Genomic DNA, 18,546 nt, shown 5'->3' with positions numbered 1-18,546 from the left:
GAACAAATGTGAAACTCCAACCTTTTTCTTCTCCCTGGAACAAAAGGGTAAGATACTTTCATTTTTAAACTTTAAAACAATCCATTTCTAATAAACTATGATAAACAAATGTTTTGGATATACAATATCATATATATATAAATCTATATGTTTCTGTATATAATATTTACACATACACATATGTGTATGTGTACATATATAAAAATGTATATATTGCCAGGCACTGGTGGCTCATGCCTGTAATCCTAACTACTCAGGAGGCTGAGATCTGAGGATCAGTTAAAACACATCCCAGGCTAAAAGTCCCTGTGAGATTCATCTCCAATTAATCACTCAAAAACTGGAAGTGGTGCTGTGATAGAGCACTAGCCTTCAGCACAAAAAGGCTCAGGTACTGCACCCAAGCCCTGAGTTCAATTCCCACAACTGACAAAAAAAAAGCATATATTGTGATTACCAAAGTCATGCTAATTAACACAGACATTACCTCACAGAGTTATCTTTTGTATGTTAAGATCTTATTTTAGCATCTGCTAAGACGGTAGAGCATTTGTGCTCTGCAGTCTTAGGAAATTCCAAGCATAGCATACTTATTAAGTACACATTAGGTCTCCAATACTCATTTATCACACAACTGAAGACTGAAATTGTGTGTGTGTGTGTGTGTGAGAGAGAGAGAGAGAGAGAGAGACAGAGACAGAGACAGAGACAGAGACAGAGACAGAGACAGAGACAGAGACAGATAGAGACAAGAGAGAGATGTAGTACTGGAGTTTGAAATCAAGTGCTCAAGCACTTAAGCCATGTCTCCAGCTTTTCATAGTTTATTACTTTCATCTCTGGAGTGGCTGGGATTATAGACATGTACAGCTAGTTTATTCACTAGGATGTGGTTTTGTGAACTATTTTGCCAGACTATCTTTGAATTATGTCTTCACCTCCCAAGCAGCTACAATTATAGGTCTGAGCTACTATACCTAGCCCAAGACTTCATCACTTTGACAAATACATCCCCTTTTCCTCTACTTCGCAGTCCCTAATATTTTTTTCTTAGAAAAAATTCCACATAAATTAAATCATGTTATATTTATCTTTCATTGTCCAGCTTATTTTATTTAGTATAATGTCCTCATGATCCATCCATGTTGATAAAAACAACAGTATTCCTTTTAAAAAGGTGAAGGTATATATCCAGTAGTTGGATTTCTGTATTATACTGTAGTTTGGCTTTTAACATTTGGGGGTACCTCCATACCAATTGACATTCTTGTATTTTCTTGCCAGTTTATCTTTGGTTTTTGATCATTGTCATTCTAACAAACATGAGATGCTAATTTATTGTAGTTTTATTTCCCTGATGATTGGTGAAATTGAGCATCTTATTTGTTGGAAACTTGTATTTCTTCTTTGGGAAAAAATGTTTATCAGGTTGTTTGCTTACTTTTTAATTGAGTTATGTGCATTTTGCTATTGAGGTATATGAGTTATTATATACTAACCCTTTTTCAGCTATATGATTTATAAATATTTTCTCCCATTCTGTATGGTGCCTTTTTATTGTTGTTTCATTTTCTTGCAGAAATTTTGATATCTTTTCTGTTTGTTTTTGTTGCCTGTATTTTGAGTGCCAGATTTAAAATTCATTGCTAAGATCCATGTCATCTTCCATATATTTTCCTAATTTTATGGTTTCATGTTTAAATCATGGGTCCATTTGGAGCTGATTTTTGTGTATAAGAGAAAGTCCTATTTCATTTTCTTTGTACATGGACATCATATTTTTCTTAGTCTCTCCTTTTCTAATTATATATTCTTGGCACTTTTGTAAGACAACTGGATATTTTTCTGTGTATGCATTGGTTTTTACGCCAATACCAGAGTTTAGAACACTATGGTTTGTTTTAGTGTAGCTTGAAATTAGAAACTATGATGTTTTTAGCTTTGTTCTTGTTGGTCAGTATTGCTCTTTGGGATTTTTTTAATGATTTCATATGAATTTTAGAGATTTGTTTTCCAATTTCTGTGAGGAAAAAAACATTGGAATTTTATGTTTTGTGCTCTGACCAGAGCTTGACCCCAGTACCTCAACTTGTTCTGTTCATATCTGGCACTCTTATCACTTGAGTCATGCCTCTTTCCTAGTTATTGCTGGTAATTTGGAGATAAAATCTGTTGGACTTTTCTACTCAAGCTGGTTTTGAATCTCTATCCTCAGATTTCAGTCTTCTGAGTAGTAGGATGACAGGTATGAACCATCAGTACCTAACAAACCATTCGAATTTTCATGGAGATTGCATTGAATCACATTGATTGCGGTGGACATTTTTAAAATACTTTCCAATATATAAACAAAGGCTATCATCCATTTATTTGTGTCTTCTATACTTTCAACATTTTTATAGTTTTCACTGTAGAGATATTTTACAATTTATTCCTAAGCATTTTATTCTTTTTGATGCATTTGAGATTGGTTTTCTTTTTGGATTGTTCATAATGTGCACAACTAATTTTTCTATGCTGACTTTGTAGCGTATAAATTTATTGAATGTGTTAGTTCTAAGAGGTTTTGTTTTGTTTTGTTTTTTTGGGTCTGGTCGTGGGGCCTGAACTCTGGGCTGGGCGCTGTCCCTCAGCTCTTCAGCACAAGGCTAGCACTCTACCACTTAAACCACAGCGCCACTTCCGGCTTTTTTCATTTTGCTCATGTGGTGCTGAGGAATCAATCGAACCCAGGGCCTCAGGCATGCAAGGCAAGCACTCTACCACTGAGCCATCTTCCCAGCCAGTTCTAAGGGTTTTATTTGGTGAAATCTTTAGTTTTCTGAATGTAAAGATCATATTACTTGTAAATAGACTTAGCTTCTTTACCAATTTGAATGTCTTTTATTTCTTTTTCTTGTTTTATTGTTCTGGCTAAGATAACTAGTACTATGTGAACAGACATATTAGTAATGTGTATCAACTTCTCACTGCTGAGTTTGGTATCTGTGGGCTTGTAATATATTGTCTTGATTTGTTGAGAAACATTCCTTTGATACATTTATTTATTTATTTATTTATTTATTTATTTATTTATTTATTTATTTTGCCAGTCGTGGGGCTTAACTCTGGGCCTGGGTGCTGTCCCTCAGCTTTCCAGCTCAAGGCTAGTGCTCTACCACTTGAGCCACTTCTCACTTTTTCCGCTTATGTGGTGCTGAGGAATCGAACCCAGGGCCTCATGCATGCAAGGCAAACACTCTAAAACTGAGCTACCTTCTCAGCCCTGATACCTATTTTTTTAATCATAAAAAGTTGTCAGATATGGTTGAAAGCTTTTCTTGTGGCTGCTAAGAATATGATTTTTCTTAAATGTGTTGTGTCATATTCATAGGTTTGTATATGTTGAATCATCTTCCTTTTTAAAAGCTTCAGCATACTAAACTAGAATGGCATTCTAAATACAGAAGCTCTTAGTGATTTACAGGTTACTACAATATTTCCAGGTGTGTGTGTGTGTGTGTGTGTGTGTGTGTGTGTGTGTGTGTGTGTGTGTGTGGACTGGTGCTTGAACTGAGGAGGTTACTACAATATTTCCAGGTGTGTGTGTGTGTGTGTGTGTGTGTGTGTGTGTGTGTGTGTGTGTGTGTGTGTGTGTGTGTGTGTGTGTGTGTGTGTGTGTGTGTGTGTGTGTGTGTGTGTGTGTGTGTGTACTGGTGCTTGAACTGAGGAGGGCCTGGAGGCTGTCCCTTAGCTTTTTGCCCAAAGTTAGCTCTTTACTTGAGCCAAAGCTCCACTTCTAGCTTTTTGCTGATTAATTGGACAAATCTGTATCTCACAAACTTTCCTGCATGGGCTGGCTTCCAACATCAATCATCAGATCTCAGTCTTCTTAGTAGTTATAATTAAAGCAGTGAGACATTGGTGCCCAGCAGAATGTTGTATTAGAAAACTGATTAAATATTTTTAATGGGGTCTTAATGTCCCACAATAAAACAATATCCTAATTTTGTTAGGTGCTTTTCAGTTCATAAAATACTTTCATCTGCATTACATTTGGCCTTCACAAGTCCAGATTTACTTGACTTGAGTCAAGACAAATAATTTAGAATGTCTGACTTACTTTTAACTTTCTCTTTCAATTATGAATTTTCCTATTCTCTGCTACTTATAATAAGGGCTTAGGAAAGGTTATAGTAGTATTATGAAACAATAGTAGTAGTATTATGAAACAAAATTTAAAAGCACACAATCATTTATTAGGCCTTTGTGGAGCTTGTTTTTAACCTATGATTCTGTTTCTTGTTCTTTGGCCTCAGCCTAACTATAAAAACCCAGCTTGTGTGCTCGCTAAGGCAGCACTTATACTAAAATTGGAATGTTACAGAGAAGATTAGCATGGCCTCTGCTCAAGCATCACACAAAATTCGTGAAGTGTTCCATACTTTTTTCACTGTATTTGATTCCAGTGCCCTGCATCTTGTATATACATTTTTATAATTTGGGGATGGGAAGGGATATAACAAAATGCTTAAATAAGGACACAGGTTGACCCATTGTAACAATGAGACATAGAAGACACTATGTTGAAAATGAACTTGACAATTTTGGTTGGGGGGGGGGGAGTTGGGGAAGTAGTGAGGGAAGGGATGGTAGGGGAAAAACAAAGGAGGAAGTAATAATGCTTGATAGGAAATGTACTCATTACCCTACTCATGTAACTGTAACCCCTTTGTACAGTATTTTTATAAAAATATATATTTTTTAAAAAACCTGGCTTGTGCCTGGGGCTAAGATCATGCAAGATGGACCTCTAAAGTAGCCAACCACAGAATTCTTTTGCCTATTTATTTCTACGGCTTTAATAAAATTCTAGACAAGTACCTAAAGTGTAACTCCACACATTCAAAGTGCTGAAATTCAACAAATGGTACAGAATCTTTGTGCAAATAGTATAATGTGTCCTTAAAATTTATATCATCACTGGAAAAAATAGGAAATGTGAAATGGTATAGGTTTCTAAGATATGTGAGGAAAGTGTATCACTGACAGAAAAGCTAATATGCTCCTAAGTTTCATTACAGGATGTCTGGCATACAGAGCAGATGGTAGCATCATGATGGCCTACTTTGTTTTCCTTTGTATTCTTACTGTATTTCCAGATCTGTTGTTTATCTATGAACTCAGAAAAAACTACAGCCATCCAAAGTGTCTGTGGGGATTAAAGAACTCAAAACAATGTGATTTCAGGCAGAGCACTGGTGTCTCATGCCTGTAATCCAAGCTACTCGGAAGACTGAGATCTGAAGATCACGGTTCAAAGCCAGCTCAGGCAGGAGTGACTGAGAGACTCTTATCTCCAAGAAACCACTCAGAAAACTGGAAGTGGTGCTGTGGCTCAAGTGGTAGAACACTCGCTGTTAGCTGAAGAGCTGAGGGATAGCACCCAGGCCCAGAGTTCAAGCCCAACAACCCACAAAAAAAAAAGTGATTTCAGAAATGACTGAAAAAAATAGGAGTATATTGTCAAATATCAGAATATGCATGGGCAACAAGAGGAAAAATTACTATTTATATTATTAACAGATAAGAAAAATACTTTTTCAGTGTCCTAAAGACACGTTTAAGCTCAGAATGAAAAAAACATTTGAGTAGTTTGTTTGTTTACCATTTTTAGAAATAATATGTGGAATCTCAATAAATTGATAAAAAGAAGGTAGAATTTTCATTTTATCTAAAAATGATGCTGTCATCATGAAATCTTATGCAATGAAAAATAAGAAATCTTTTAAGTCTAATCCAGGAACAAAAAAAAATGTGTTTTAGTGTAATTCAGGAGCATAAATCCAATTAGTATTTTAATCAACAATTAAAAAATAAACTTTTCTTTAGGAAAACTTCAGCTTTGTTGGGTTGAAGAACTTTGGTTCTAAAATTTACACCTGTCCTCCCACACTAGTCTCTGCTAGTCTCTGCAATGACTAAAGAAGAGGACCTATTATCGTAAGGCATTGGGCCAATTATTAGATTTGAATGTTGACTTCTACATCTGTTCATGTCTTGCCAAAATCCATTTATATGAAGACACTTCTGGACTCCAACTTGAAATTGGTTGCTATGGTCATAGTGTGTGCTTTGTCAGTTTAATCTGGGGCCTTTGAGAAGTCTCATCTCTGATACATCAGATATTTCTGGTCTGGAAGGCTACTTCAAAGTCTTTGCTAAAGGATCATCTCACTTTTTTAACATGAAGATTCATGAGAAGTATACTAGTTCTTTACATAGCTACCTTCTGAGTACAAAGGAACTTTCAGTATTAGGAAACATTACCTTTTAGTCTGGGGTCATGGCTTGAGCAATAAAGTGTCTGCCTACAAATGCAAGTACTGACAAAATAAATATATAAAGGAAGGAAGGAAGGAAGAAAAACAAAATTCCTATCTTCACTCTGCCTAAGTAGGATGGCCTGTTCAAAGTTAGTTAAATGTAGTCCCTGATCAGCTTATCCCCCAAAATGCCTTGAGTTTCCCATAATAGTGTAGATATTCTAAAGCTATAACTCTTGCTGCCACTTCCTTGGGGTAAGAGTAAAGTATTTTTTGTTCTCTTCTGGTTCTTCCATCCCTGTTGCACAGTTTTCTGCAAAACTATGGAAGAGAATGAATTTCCTACTATTTCACAGCCACACTTTCCTTATAGTAATCACTGGCCTAAATCATTGTAGAGGACTGGGATATCTTACTTTTCAGATATAGAAACTATCATAGTCCATCAGACCTGGCTTTGGTATAGTTACACATAAATAAGTACTAATTTTTATTTCAGGAGTGCCCTAATTTGAGGCCTAACAACTTGCTTAAAAAATCCTCTTTTGACTACTGATGTCAAATTTAATAATCCCAATCCTCATCAGGAAGTTCCATGGACTAGTTTTAGGAAGTCACATTGATATCTTCCCAAATGTTACCCCTTTCTTGACTATAGATACTGTAGTCTATATATTATTATACCAATTTCCTGCTTTTACCCTTTCCAAAATTTCTTATTCTCTTAAGACAAAATCATTTTAGGCATTTCCCTGGCAATCCAGACCATATTATAACCCCTGCATCTCTCATATTTCCTTAAACCCATAAGACTTTTACTTTTTCAATATTTATCTCTTCTGATAGATTTAAACTCTGTATTTCCATACTTAGTATACTGCCTGCACATAGCAGGTAACTAATAGACATTTATAAGAGTTATGATTGTAATAACATGCACATTATATTTCTCAGTTGTAAATAATTATCCTCTCTTATACAGTTCCTTTATAGATTTGAAGTTGTAGTATACTGTGAAAGATGAACGCACTGTGTTTGGGCTGATAGTGTCATTTCTACTTCTAGGGAGCAAGGCTTGAACACAGGAAATTCACTAGCAACTACTGTTTTTCATAACTCCTGATGGGTAATTATTTACCCTCTCCTTAGGAATAGCCCTACCTGAACACAATAAATTTTCAAAGTTCAAAAAGATCTATATTCATTAACACTCAAGTTAATAATTGGGATGTTTCACTTTATGATACCTAATTATATTTCACAGATTTTTTTTAAATCAACTTGCAATCGTGCCAACTTCTGTACAGGCTTGTTTTACCTACAGCCGATCCTTCCATTTTATGGGACGTCAATTAACTACATTACAATCATGTTACGGCTAAATGGATGTGACTAGAAAGGGTAGCATATAGCAATCTGTATGTAAATTTTTTCTTTAATGGCTAACATTTATGTTTGAAATTGGAAAATCAATACGGAGGAACCTAATTCCGAATCATATATATATATATAATGAGATAGCAACAAAACTAGAAACTATTCCAAAGCAGCAAAAGGGAAAAGAGGCCAATAGTCTATTTGACTTTTTAAAAGACATTTGCCCAATCACTAAGCGCTCTGCAGAATTTTGCGTGCTCCCGAGTGTGACGGGCATACAAGTTTAGGGTACACTATGCCAACACGGGTCCTCCATTGTGGTGCTGTCGTGAAGGTTCTGTCTATACATAAATGCGGGCAGGTGCCGGTACACGCATCTTGGTTAGCGGCCAGAACAATGCTTGGCCCCGCACTTGTTGAATGAATGAATGAATGATTGAATGAAGCAAGCTGGACTGCAAAGCTTCAAGCTGGTGTGTGGCCGTCTCACAGAGGCACACCTCTTGCATTCTCAGCAGGCCAACTGACCTCCTCTCCGTTCCTCGCCTTTTAGGCGGCAACAGTCCCGCTGACCTTCCCTAAGGAGTGGCCAGACGCGCCCCGAAACCCGTCCCCTCTTCCCCTAACCGCCCCATCTCTCACATGCCACAGCCTGTTGCAACACGCGGGCCGAGCCTGCAAGATGCGGGCGGATCCAGCCAGATGCGGGCGGGCGGGCGACCGGGCATGGCGGGGCGGGGGGCGGGGCGCCCACAGCCGGGCTCCACCACCCCCGAGGCAAAGGGCCTGAGACACTCTTTTTCTAATCCTTGGTAACCAACCTGCTCGCCCTCGCTTCCCCGGGTCGACGCCCTCCGGGTCAACCACTCGGGCTCAGCCCGAGACTGAGCAAGGGGGGGGGGGGGGGGGGAAGCCCATCCGCCATCGCTGCTAGCCGAACGTGAGGCGGGCGCACGACGTCCGGAGCGGCGCCCCTCAGTTCCCGCGCGCTCCGCCGTCCAACGCCTCACGCGCGTCAGGTGGCTCGGGGCCGTGGCGGCCAGGGCAGCTGGGGAAGAACGCACGCACGCGCACACGCGCGCGCGCCTGCGGACGCCTGCGCGCGAGGGCGAGAGGGCGGGCGGGGTGGTGGTGGTGGTGGTGGTGGAGCGGGTGCCCCGCGCCAGCCGGTGGGCGCGTGTCCCGGCGTGAGCACGCGCGCGCGCGCGCGCCTCCTGCCTCACGTTCCGCGTGCGCCGCGTCCCCTCCCCTTCGAGAGCGCGCGCCTCCCGCCCTCGCGCCGGGTCCCGCTCCGTGTCTCCGGGAAGCCGCACACTCCGCGGAGCTCGAGTCACGGCTGTCGCCTCGGCCGCGGCTTCCCTCAGCCCGGAGGCTCAGCCTCGGCACCCCACGCCGCCCGCCGCGTCCCGGGCCTCCCGTGTTCCCCTCGGCCACTCCCCCCGCCCGTCCCCCACCTCCCATTCCCTTTCCCGCCCTTCTCACCCAGCCGGGCCCGCCGAGGGAGCCTGGATTCGAAGCAGGCGGGCTCGAGTCGGGGCTTGGAAAGATGGAGGTGCCGCGCCTGGATCGTGCCCTCAGCAGCCCCACCAGCCCCTGCGAGGAGGTGATCAAGAACCTCAGTCTGGAGGCCATCCAGCTGTGCGACCGGGACGGTAAGAGCGGCCGGGGACCGGCGCGGGGACGGGGACGGGGCCGGGCGCGCGCCCTGGCGCCGCGGCCGCTCGGGCCCCGCCGACGCCGCCCGTTCGGGGCGCCAGGGTCTTTTGTTGTCCCCCCTCCCCACCTTCCGAGTGCCAGTAAGTGCGGGGTCCCCACCGCCCACCCCTCACCCCAGAAACAAAAGGGCCCTCCCGGGTGGGCGAGGGCGCCTTGGCGCGGGGGGGAAAGAAGACGCGTTCGCCCGTGGCGCCCTCCCCGCCTTCGCCCGCCCGCCCGGCCGCCCAGCCCGGGCGAGGGCGCCCTTGGCGTCCGCGGCTCAGCCCCGCGGAGCCGGAGCCGGCGATGCCCAGCTTTGCCGCAGTCCGGATTCCCTGGGTCTCTGGCACCGAAGGGAAGAGGCCACCCCCCCCCCACACACACACACAGCACACAGCACACACACACACACAGCACACACACACAGCACACACACACACACACACACACACACAGCACGCTGGGTGTTTCTAGTCCCCACTCCCACCACCGCGCACGCGAGTTCGCTCCCGCTGCCTGGAAACTTGCGGGTCCACCTTCCCTCTCGTTCTCTCCGGAGTTCCCACGTTAACAAGTCTTTTTATCCCCTCTAACCCGGGTGAGCCTGACAGCTCGTTTATCCAGCCAGAGGGCAGAAAAACTGCATTTCAGCACCAAGGACAGACACTGGCTTCCGTGATTCTAGGCTTAGGATTCCGACAATAATGATGATGATGATGATAATGATGATGATAATTCTGCAAAGGACGTGGCCCAGTCTAGCTGCTGTAATTCCGAATGTGAGGCTAGTACGCACCATTGTGGTATTGACTGATGGCTGTGTGGTTTATTCTATTGTTAAAGTTGGCAGGCTCCAGGACAGCAAATTGGTCGGAGCGCCAAAGGCAGAAGCTTACTGCTATGTGCAGTGCTGGGGATAGGGATGTTGGACTACTTGGAGAATCAGCGCTATTTAGTAATGCGGAATAAAACTTCATTTGTAAAGAGGTCATCTGATTACTAAATGGATTGGCCGAGTAATTGTAAAATTTTCAGACGATAAAAGGAAAAATAACTTACATGTTGGCAAAAAGACCTTGAACACTTCTGGATATAAATGATATTATCGTTTAATTGCACATGGAGGTAAGGATTGCGAAATATTTTTAACAGAAGTTATGTAGAGAGATCAATATACTCAGGTCATAACATCTATTTGTGTAACCCAAGCAGGGAGCCAAAGGTCTTGCTTTCAAAGTCATTTATGTGGTAGTAACTTGTTTAGGCATTGCTATTCAGTGATTTGCGTCAAATGAAGAGCACATTTTTTGTTTATTAATAAAGTTACTACTTACTGTTGTTAATATACATTTGTATTTAGTGCTTTTTAAAACTCAAGTTCAAACTCCAAAATGCAAGAGACTTTAATATCTGAAACAGGTGTACTCTGATTGATGTAGTATTTTTGCAAAGGCTGCTTATATGTTTTTCGTCCATAAACTATATGGTCATGGTAGTAGAAAGAGCACATATTTACAACATCTGAACATTCATCATTTTGTTATGTATAAATTTGCCTGCTTAGATTATAAACATTGTAATATAATACATAGGCATTTAGATTTTAATTTTTACTTCTATGAAATGAGTTTTTTTGGTAATGTTGTCATTGTGAATTGCAGATATTTTTGTTTTCTTAAATTAGTTTCAGAGACAAAAAATAATAAAAGTAGTTTTTAATATTTATTTCAATGATTTAGCAAAAGCTCTTTCTTACAATAGTAGGAAATAGGTAATTTTTCCCCTCAGAATACAATTAATCTCTATTTAAAATTACATTCAGTTAGGAAAAATATGTTTTTTAAAAAATAAAGTTTACAGTAATGTCGAATGGAAAAAATTAATGTTTAATTTACTGTGATCTCTTCTGCCAATATAGTAGTTGTTTTATTTGAACTGTGCTATTTAGTTCTTTCTGCTCAGGTGAATCTGGCAAAATGAACAAATTATGTAACATTTAGTGGGAGGGGTTTTTTTGGCAATAAGCAGTAGTTCTAGAAACTACTGATTGCAGACCTCTTGATTTAACAGACTAATTTGATTTCATTTTGTAAACTTATACTAATGAAAAGAGAATTGTCTTCAATTACAGAATGTGTTCAAATTTGGAAAGGTAGTATAGAGAGGTTGCTTTAAACTTAACTTTTTCCCCCTCTGTTGCGTTAACTTATGGGTCAATTCCAAAACACAAAGTTGGCTTCATAGGAATAACTGAGAGGGGATAAAATAGTTGATTTTACAGAACAGTGTTAAATTAATTTGTCAACCAGACCTTATTTAGCATCATTTTATAGTAATTTTCAGCTAAATAATACTTACTCCCTTCACTTATTTCACTTTGATCCCTGTCAGGTCTCATTATTTTCCTTCATTATTTAATATGTAGTACAGAAGGATAAGGATGTAGCAATATAGGTGGCAGAAGATGTGTGCTATAGTACATAATAGCTATATTTCTATTTTATGATCACAGAAGTGTGCCTTGTTTGCACTTTACTTTTCTCATTCTGTTATAGTCTACTGTTTGGTAGTAAAAAAAAAAGTGACAGAAATAATTTCTTTGATGTTTAATAAGTGACAATATAGTGTGATTGTTAAATGTAGCTCTCTTTTACCCTGTCCAAGCACAGTTGTTTTAAATTTTCATAGTGTTTTACGTATTGTATGAACTGAAAGCTGTAGATGTTGGTTGAGCATAAGTTTAATGTATTCTTGGCTGTCCTTTGATTTTGTCTGTTGCTTACTATTTTCCTCTTAAGTTGATGTTTACATTATTAGCATCAATTCATAACATTTATTTCTTTAATTTTGTCAAAATATTTAATCGTCTTGGTAGAACATAAGAGTTCAGCTCGTCATATAATTGGATTTTCAATTAAGCAAGAGGGTTCTTATAATAAGTTTTACCACGTAAGTAGTCTTTCTTAGGCATGTGTAACACTTATTCAGGTGTTAGTTACTTGTATTTCAGAATGAGAATTCTGGATTTCTATTAGGAATCCTTGGGAAGATAAACTATAGATAACAGAAGTTTTTTTTTAAAAAATAATCCTATTGCAAGTAGAGTATTTTTACTCTACTGTGCTAATGTGTCTACTCAAGTTAGCTATATGATGTACTTTCATAGTGACTTTTCAAGAAATTGAAGGGAAAAAAGCAACTTTTCACCTAGAAGTATCAATGATAGGGGGAAACCATTTCTAGTTTCTTTGTAGATGCCTAAGTGCTTACTGACCTGTAGCAAGGCAAAATAACTCCATTCCCAGAATTCTATGTACTCTTTATCTTTTCATTGTGTGTGTGTGTGTGTGTGAGAGAGACAGAGAGATAGAGAAAGTGAGATTCTTTGTCAAAAAAAAGTGTTATCTACATGCTGCCATACACCAATGTTACATAGTAAGGTGGAAAATACAAAATTAATTATTTTGTAATATTTATACCACTTCATGGATTTGATAATTGTTATTTCTATGAGTAGGACATTTTCTGGCTGATGGTTATGGTTTATGGATTTTCTAATGCTAGTCAGTAAAGGAAGACATTTTAAAGAAATTACACAAACTGACAGATTTTCTGTCTTTGTCTCTAGTGATAGTTTTGTTGTGAAAAGAAAATGTTTTCTATCTTGCACATTTAAAAAATAGGTTCTTTTAGATAAAGATTTTTCATATCTATTTAAATTATAAATTAGTTGAGGGCCTCCTTGTTTATACTTAACCTTTATTTATTTTTTAGGTGCTAGTCCTGTGGCTTGAACTCCTGAGGCACTGTCCCTGAGCTTTTTTGCTCAAGGTTTGCACACTTATCACCTTACCTACAATTTCACTTTGTGTCTTTTTTTGTGGGTAATTAGAGATAAGGCTCTCATAGACTTTTCTTTCTGGGCTGGCTTTGAACCATTAACTTCAGTTCTCAGCATCCTGAGTAACTAGGATTAGGCGTGAGCCTCTGTTGTCCAGCTCTTACATATGCTTATTGACATGTGAATTAAGCAGGTTAACTATGGGAATAAGTATCCAAATACTTAGCCACACAATGTCATGTTGGATAATTTCTAATAACATTTTCTGAAACAAACAACATCCACTTTTACTTTTTTTTTCTTTCTTGGTGCTGGTCTTGCAGCTTGAACTCAGTCTGGGCACAAGGCTAGTGTTCCACCACTTGACCCACAGCTTCACTTCTAGTTTTTTTTTGGTGCTTAATTGGAAATACGAGTCTCATGGACTTTCCTCTCTGGGCTAACTATGAACCACCACCCTCAGATCTCAGGCTCCTGAGTAGCTAGGATTACAGGTGTGAGCCACCATCACCAGGCTCCACTTTTACTGTCAGTGTCTGTTACAAGAGTGTTAAGGTCATTGGCAAGCAATGTATAGCATAGTAATAATACCATTTTAGATCAATCACTATTATGAGAATATTGACTAGAAGCTGTGTGACAAATTACTTAACCTGTTTTAGCCTGAAACCTTTTCATGTAAAATGCATATAATAATCTATATCTAATGAGACTGTGAAGTACTAATAAAATATTACTTGTAAAGTATATATTACAGTTCTTGGTTCAAATTGGTAATAATTAACTTGAATGGAATAGTACTATTCATATGCTTTCTTAAGTTGACCAGTGCTTGTCTTGATGTTTGACAATGTTTAGATCTTTGTTGTTGGTTTTTTACAATTTTAACTTTGTATTGTTAGTAATTCATGTCATATCAGCTTTATAAGTAATTAATAGCAAGTATAAATTCTGAATCTTAAAAGAACAGCTTTTTTGCTATCCTGCCACTAAAACAGTCAACCTTAGCTCTAACTAGAACAACTCCTTTAGCTTCTGGTTCAAATCTACTGTGTGATGTCTTTCATGTGCCTTGTTACCCTTATGTCTATATTGAGCCAGTATTTGCATCAGAGCCCTTTCTTGTTCTTGTTTGCAGTATTTTTCTTTATGATTTTCCAAGGATATGTCTGCATTAAGTCATGTGACTTCTGGATTCATTGACTGAATAGGTATGATTTTAAAGACAGTGTAAGATTTCATTGGTGATAATAGAGTAAAACAAAATAAAAACTAAAAGAAACATTCAAAGAGCTTGAAAACCATGGAATTAAACCAGTTCTAACTCATTCCCAAGGAAGACTTAAGAAGTTGTTAAAGTTACATCAATGAGTATGTGATCAGACTCCCTCCAGTGGCAGAAGGATTGATGTGTCATAAATAGGCAACTTGCTATGCTGCCCAGGTAGGCTGGTCAGAAATTCAATATAAAATATCATTTACATAACTTCCCAGTCACTTGGTTTTTTTTATCTCCACCAATATATTTTCCTCATTTAGGCCCCAGACTTGATATATGTTTTCTCTAACTCATCTAAGCATACTTTTGGCTAAATTTTATTTATATAAAATATAATTTATATGGGTTTCAGTGATAGCATCACTATGTCACTTACTGCAGTAAGCAGAGCCCTAGCTTCTGCTTCTCCTTCTCTGCTCTTAGTAGATGAATAAATACATTTTGTATTTAGAATATGCCTCTTTCTTGGGTTTATTTTCCATTGTATTACATAGCTTGGGTTTATTTTCAATCATATTATATAATTGTAGGAATCTTATCTTCCCTTTATTCTTTAAATTCTATTGTTCTGTTCTTAAAAGTATAATTTATTAACAGTTCAAAATATCCTATTATTACAGAAAGTAGGTTTTACTGGGCAGAATGTTTTTATGTAAATACATACTTTTGAATCAAAATCAGTCTTTTAGAAGACTTCCAGAAAAAGTATTGAAAAGTAGAGTCTAGGCAGAAAAAATTAGATGGAAAAGTAGAGATTGTTAGTTCTCTATGTGTAATGACAATGGTATAAAATAAACTCACAAGTGACTACTGGTCTTAGAAAAAGAGTTCTAGAATGGAGAGAAAATACCTCATAGAAATATATTTGTTACCAAGGAGACTAGAACTTCAGAGAAAAGGGAAAAGCTAGGATTTGAGGTCAGTTTCAGAGTAGACTCCAATCAGTTTTGTTTGTATCTCGCAACCTTGGAGGAAAGGAGTGAACATATCCTTGACAAGACCTACTTTGCCCCAAAGATGAAATAAGTCTACAATACAGGTTTGTTAAAAATACAAAGAGCAGCCAGGTGCCAGTGGCTCACACCTGTAATTCTAGCTACTCAGGAGGCTAAGATCTCAGGATCATGGATCAAAGCTAGCCCGGGCAGAAAAAGTCCTGGTGAGACTCTTGAGATTCTTGATCTCCAATTAACCACTCAAAAACCAGAAGTGATGCTGTGGCTTAAGTGATAGAGCTCTAGCCTTGAGCACAAAGAGACTCAGAGACAGTGCCCAGGCCCTGAGTTCAAGCCAGCAGACAAAAAAAAGCTAACAGTTCTATATTTTGAAGCTGTTATATAAATTTAAACTGCACAAAGAATGTTTATACTTGAAATTGTAGTTATCATTTGTCATATAAAAATTAGAGCCAAACTTGTGTCTCATTCAAGAGGCTGCTCTGGGGATTTTACATACATACTATTTTGTTTTGGCAGCTTCTGTAAATAAATCTGTCTTTTGTTTTCTACAGCCTGTGGGAGTGTTGTTATCTAATAATAGTGTGAAAAGCTTATAGCTTCCTTAGACATATGTCACTAAAGTCAAAATGAAAAGGATTTTTCAATATCCTTTAGTTCTTTGAAAAATAGTGTACCATCTTCCATGAACCTGAATGTTAGCAAATTTCTTAGTCTTTAACATTTTAAGAACTAATGACAAATACCAATAATAATTTTGAGCATCGATTATAGGTTCCATTTTAGGATTATATATGTAGACTAGAACTCAATAGTTAAAAAAAATTATTGGAACATTATCATACCTATTTGTTATCTGTAGTTACTGTCTTGCCATAACTAGCAATGACAAGGCTACATAGTTAATAAAACTTTAAAATACTGTGGTTTGGCCTTTTATTTTAAAAATACATTTTAGTAACACCTAATATAAAATACTTAGACTATGAGTTAAACTCTCTTAACAGGAGTAATGATATTGAAAAAAGGTTTTCGAAAGAAAATTGCTTTTATATATTACTAGAGTTTTGAGCCTGTCATACAGAGAACTATAGACAACAGAATAATATTCCATGCAGTACATTAGTTCTGTGTGAAGTTAGTCCAACATGGGTAGCTTCTAGGCCATTGTATCTGAGGCAGTGAAAGAAATAAGATCTAATTTGACCTTGAAATCTAGCCTTCGTATAAGTTTAGGAAGAAATTGTATTTTTTCAGTTGAGAATGGTGGTGTAACCTTATATCTCAGAATTAAGGAGGATACAAGCTCAAGGTCAGTTTATTCATATTATAGTAAGGCACTGTATACAGAAAAAAACTTCTTATTTATGCACAGGTATTTTCAGGTACCATCATTATACTACTAATAGAGACATTTTAAAATCCAAGAGATTATATGGATTCTGAGAATATAAAGCTGTATTAATGTATAGTGCAAAACTTTATGTAGGTATCATATCCTTGCTTCTAAACCAACCTGTCATTTGATTTAAAGTCAAGCTCTAATTCATCTTTCTGGTTGCCCATACTCTATCTCAAATTCTTTGTAGCAAAAACATTTTCTATCATTGTCTGATACTTAATAAAATACTAGGAAAGTAGTAACAATTAAATTCAAGATAAATATTTAAATAGACAAAATCAGCTAAATTCCTTTAAAAGTCTTCATAAAAAAAGTTTATTCCGGGGGATAATGCATTTAAACATATGAATATGTTAATTTAATATATAATATAATAATACTAATGATATAAATATAATTAAGGAGTATAGTGAAAAAGTGGCTTATCTGTTTTATCTTGGGAAGTAGCATTTTTCTGAATATTAAAAATTCAGCAAAATATTAAAAAATATCCAAAGTAAAAATTCGGCAAAAGTGGAAGAAGATAAAGATTAGTAGAGGTAAGAACACATCAAAAGTCATAAAATCAAATTTTCCCTCTTTGAAGATGACATTATCCTATACTTAAAGAACCCCATAGACTCCTCTCCCAAATTACTTGAGCTGATCCAAAACTTTGGCAAACTAGCAGGGTATAAAATTAATCCACAAAAATCAGTAGCTTTTCTGTATGCCAACAAGAAGAGAGAGGCTAAAATTTTAAAAAGCAACTCCTTTTGTAATAGTCTCTAAAAAAATAAAATACCTAGGAATAAACTTAACCAAATAGGCGAAGGACCTTTATAATGAAAACTTTAAAAACTTTAAAAAGGAAATTAAAACAGATTTAAGGAAGTGGAAAAGCCTCCCATGCTCCTGGATTAAGAGAATTAACATCATGAAAATGGTAATACTGCCCAAAGCTATCTACAAATTCAATGCAGTACCTATCAATATCCCAACAACATTCTTTAATGAAATAGAAGAAGCAGTCCAAAAATTCATATGGAATAATAGAAGACCCTGAATAGTAAAAACAATCCTTAGCAGGAAGAACAGTGCTTGGAGGAATATCAATACCAAACTTCAAATTCTGTTATAAAGCTGTAGTTATAAAAACAGATTAGTATATACCTAGGATAATCCTGGCAGAATCATAACTCAATAGCTATGTTCATATGACCATACAAAATGATGCTAATTGAAATGAACTCCAAGACATGTAAATAATAGGTCTTTTTTTTTGGTTATTGACCTTGTTGCCAATGTAATACATCTAGTTCTTCTTATTTCATTTTTCTTTTCCCATTGGTTTATCCCTGGTAATCACTGTCTTTGATTCTAGTAACCTGAGACTTTTATATATATTTATCTGATTTGGGGAGGGGAAAGGGAATAACAAAATGCTGAAACAAGAACAAAGTATGATCCAACAACAATACTCACAAGACGCTATGTTGGAAATGAACTTTACAACTTGGGGGGCAGGGAGGAGTGGGAGAGGGAAGGGATAGTGGGAGAAAAAGGAGTAACAATGACAAGAAATGTATTCGTTACCTTACTCATGTAACAGTAACCCCTCTGTACAGCATCTTTACAATAAAATTTTTAAAAAGTCATAAAATCATGTATGTTCTAGGAATACATAATTAGATATTTCTGGAGGAAAAAGT

General features: G+C 37.9%; 1 protein-coding gene, 1 long non-coding RNA gene and 1 other non-coding gene across 6 annotated transcripts in view; 2 read left to right on the top strand and 1 right to left on the bottom strand.

Annotated features, from left to right (window-relative positions):
* Positions 1 to 8,540, bottom strand: part of LOC138825769 (uncharacterized) — a 143,387-nt gene extending 134,847 nt beyond the window's left edge. The window contains exon 1 of the long non-coding RNA XR_011371511.1: positions 8,504 to 8,540. This is a non-coding gene — a long non-coding RNA (uncharacterized lncRNA). The remainder of the gene's footprint in view (positions 1 to 8,503) is intronic.
* Positions 4,323 to 4,428, top strand: LOC138826230 (U6 spliceosomal RNA). The gene has a single exon (XR_011371592.1). It is a non-coding gene; the product is annotated as a U6 spliceosomal RNA (small nuclear RNA).
* Positions 8,541 to 8,967: 427 nt separating the features above from the next.
* Positions 8,968 to 18,546, top strand: part of Phyhipl (phytanoyl-CoA 2-hydroxylase interacting protein like) — a 27,649-nt gene continuing 18,070 nt past the window's right edge. The window contains exon 1 of one of the 4 annotated variants that reach the window (XM_070021063.1): positions 8,968 to 9,334. In XM_070021063.1, the coding sequence (XP_069877164.1) occupies positions 9,229 to 9,334 (106 nt within the window). In that variant the 5' untranslated portion in view covers positions 8,968 to 9,228. Of the gene's footprint in view, positions 9,335 to 9,402; positions 9,479 to 10,314; positions 10,503 to 15,385; positions 15,537 to 18,546 lie in introns of those variants that run through there. The other 3 variants (XM_070021066.1, XM_070021065.1, XM_070021064.1) reach the window with 3 other exon arrangements.

The sequence above is a fragment of the Dipodomys merriami genome, unplaced genomic scaffold (assembly GCF_024711535.1).
Source record: "Dipodomys merriami isolate MVZ:Mamm:240054 unplaced genomic scaffold, mDipMer1.0.p SCAF_14, whole genome shotgun sequence".
Taxonomy (NCBI): domain Eukaryota; kingdom Metazoa; phylum Chordata; class Mammalia; order Rodentia; family Heteromyidae; genus Dipodomys; species Dipodomys merriami.
This window is presented reverse-complemented; position numbering and strand designations above follow the sequence as displayed.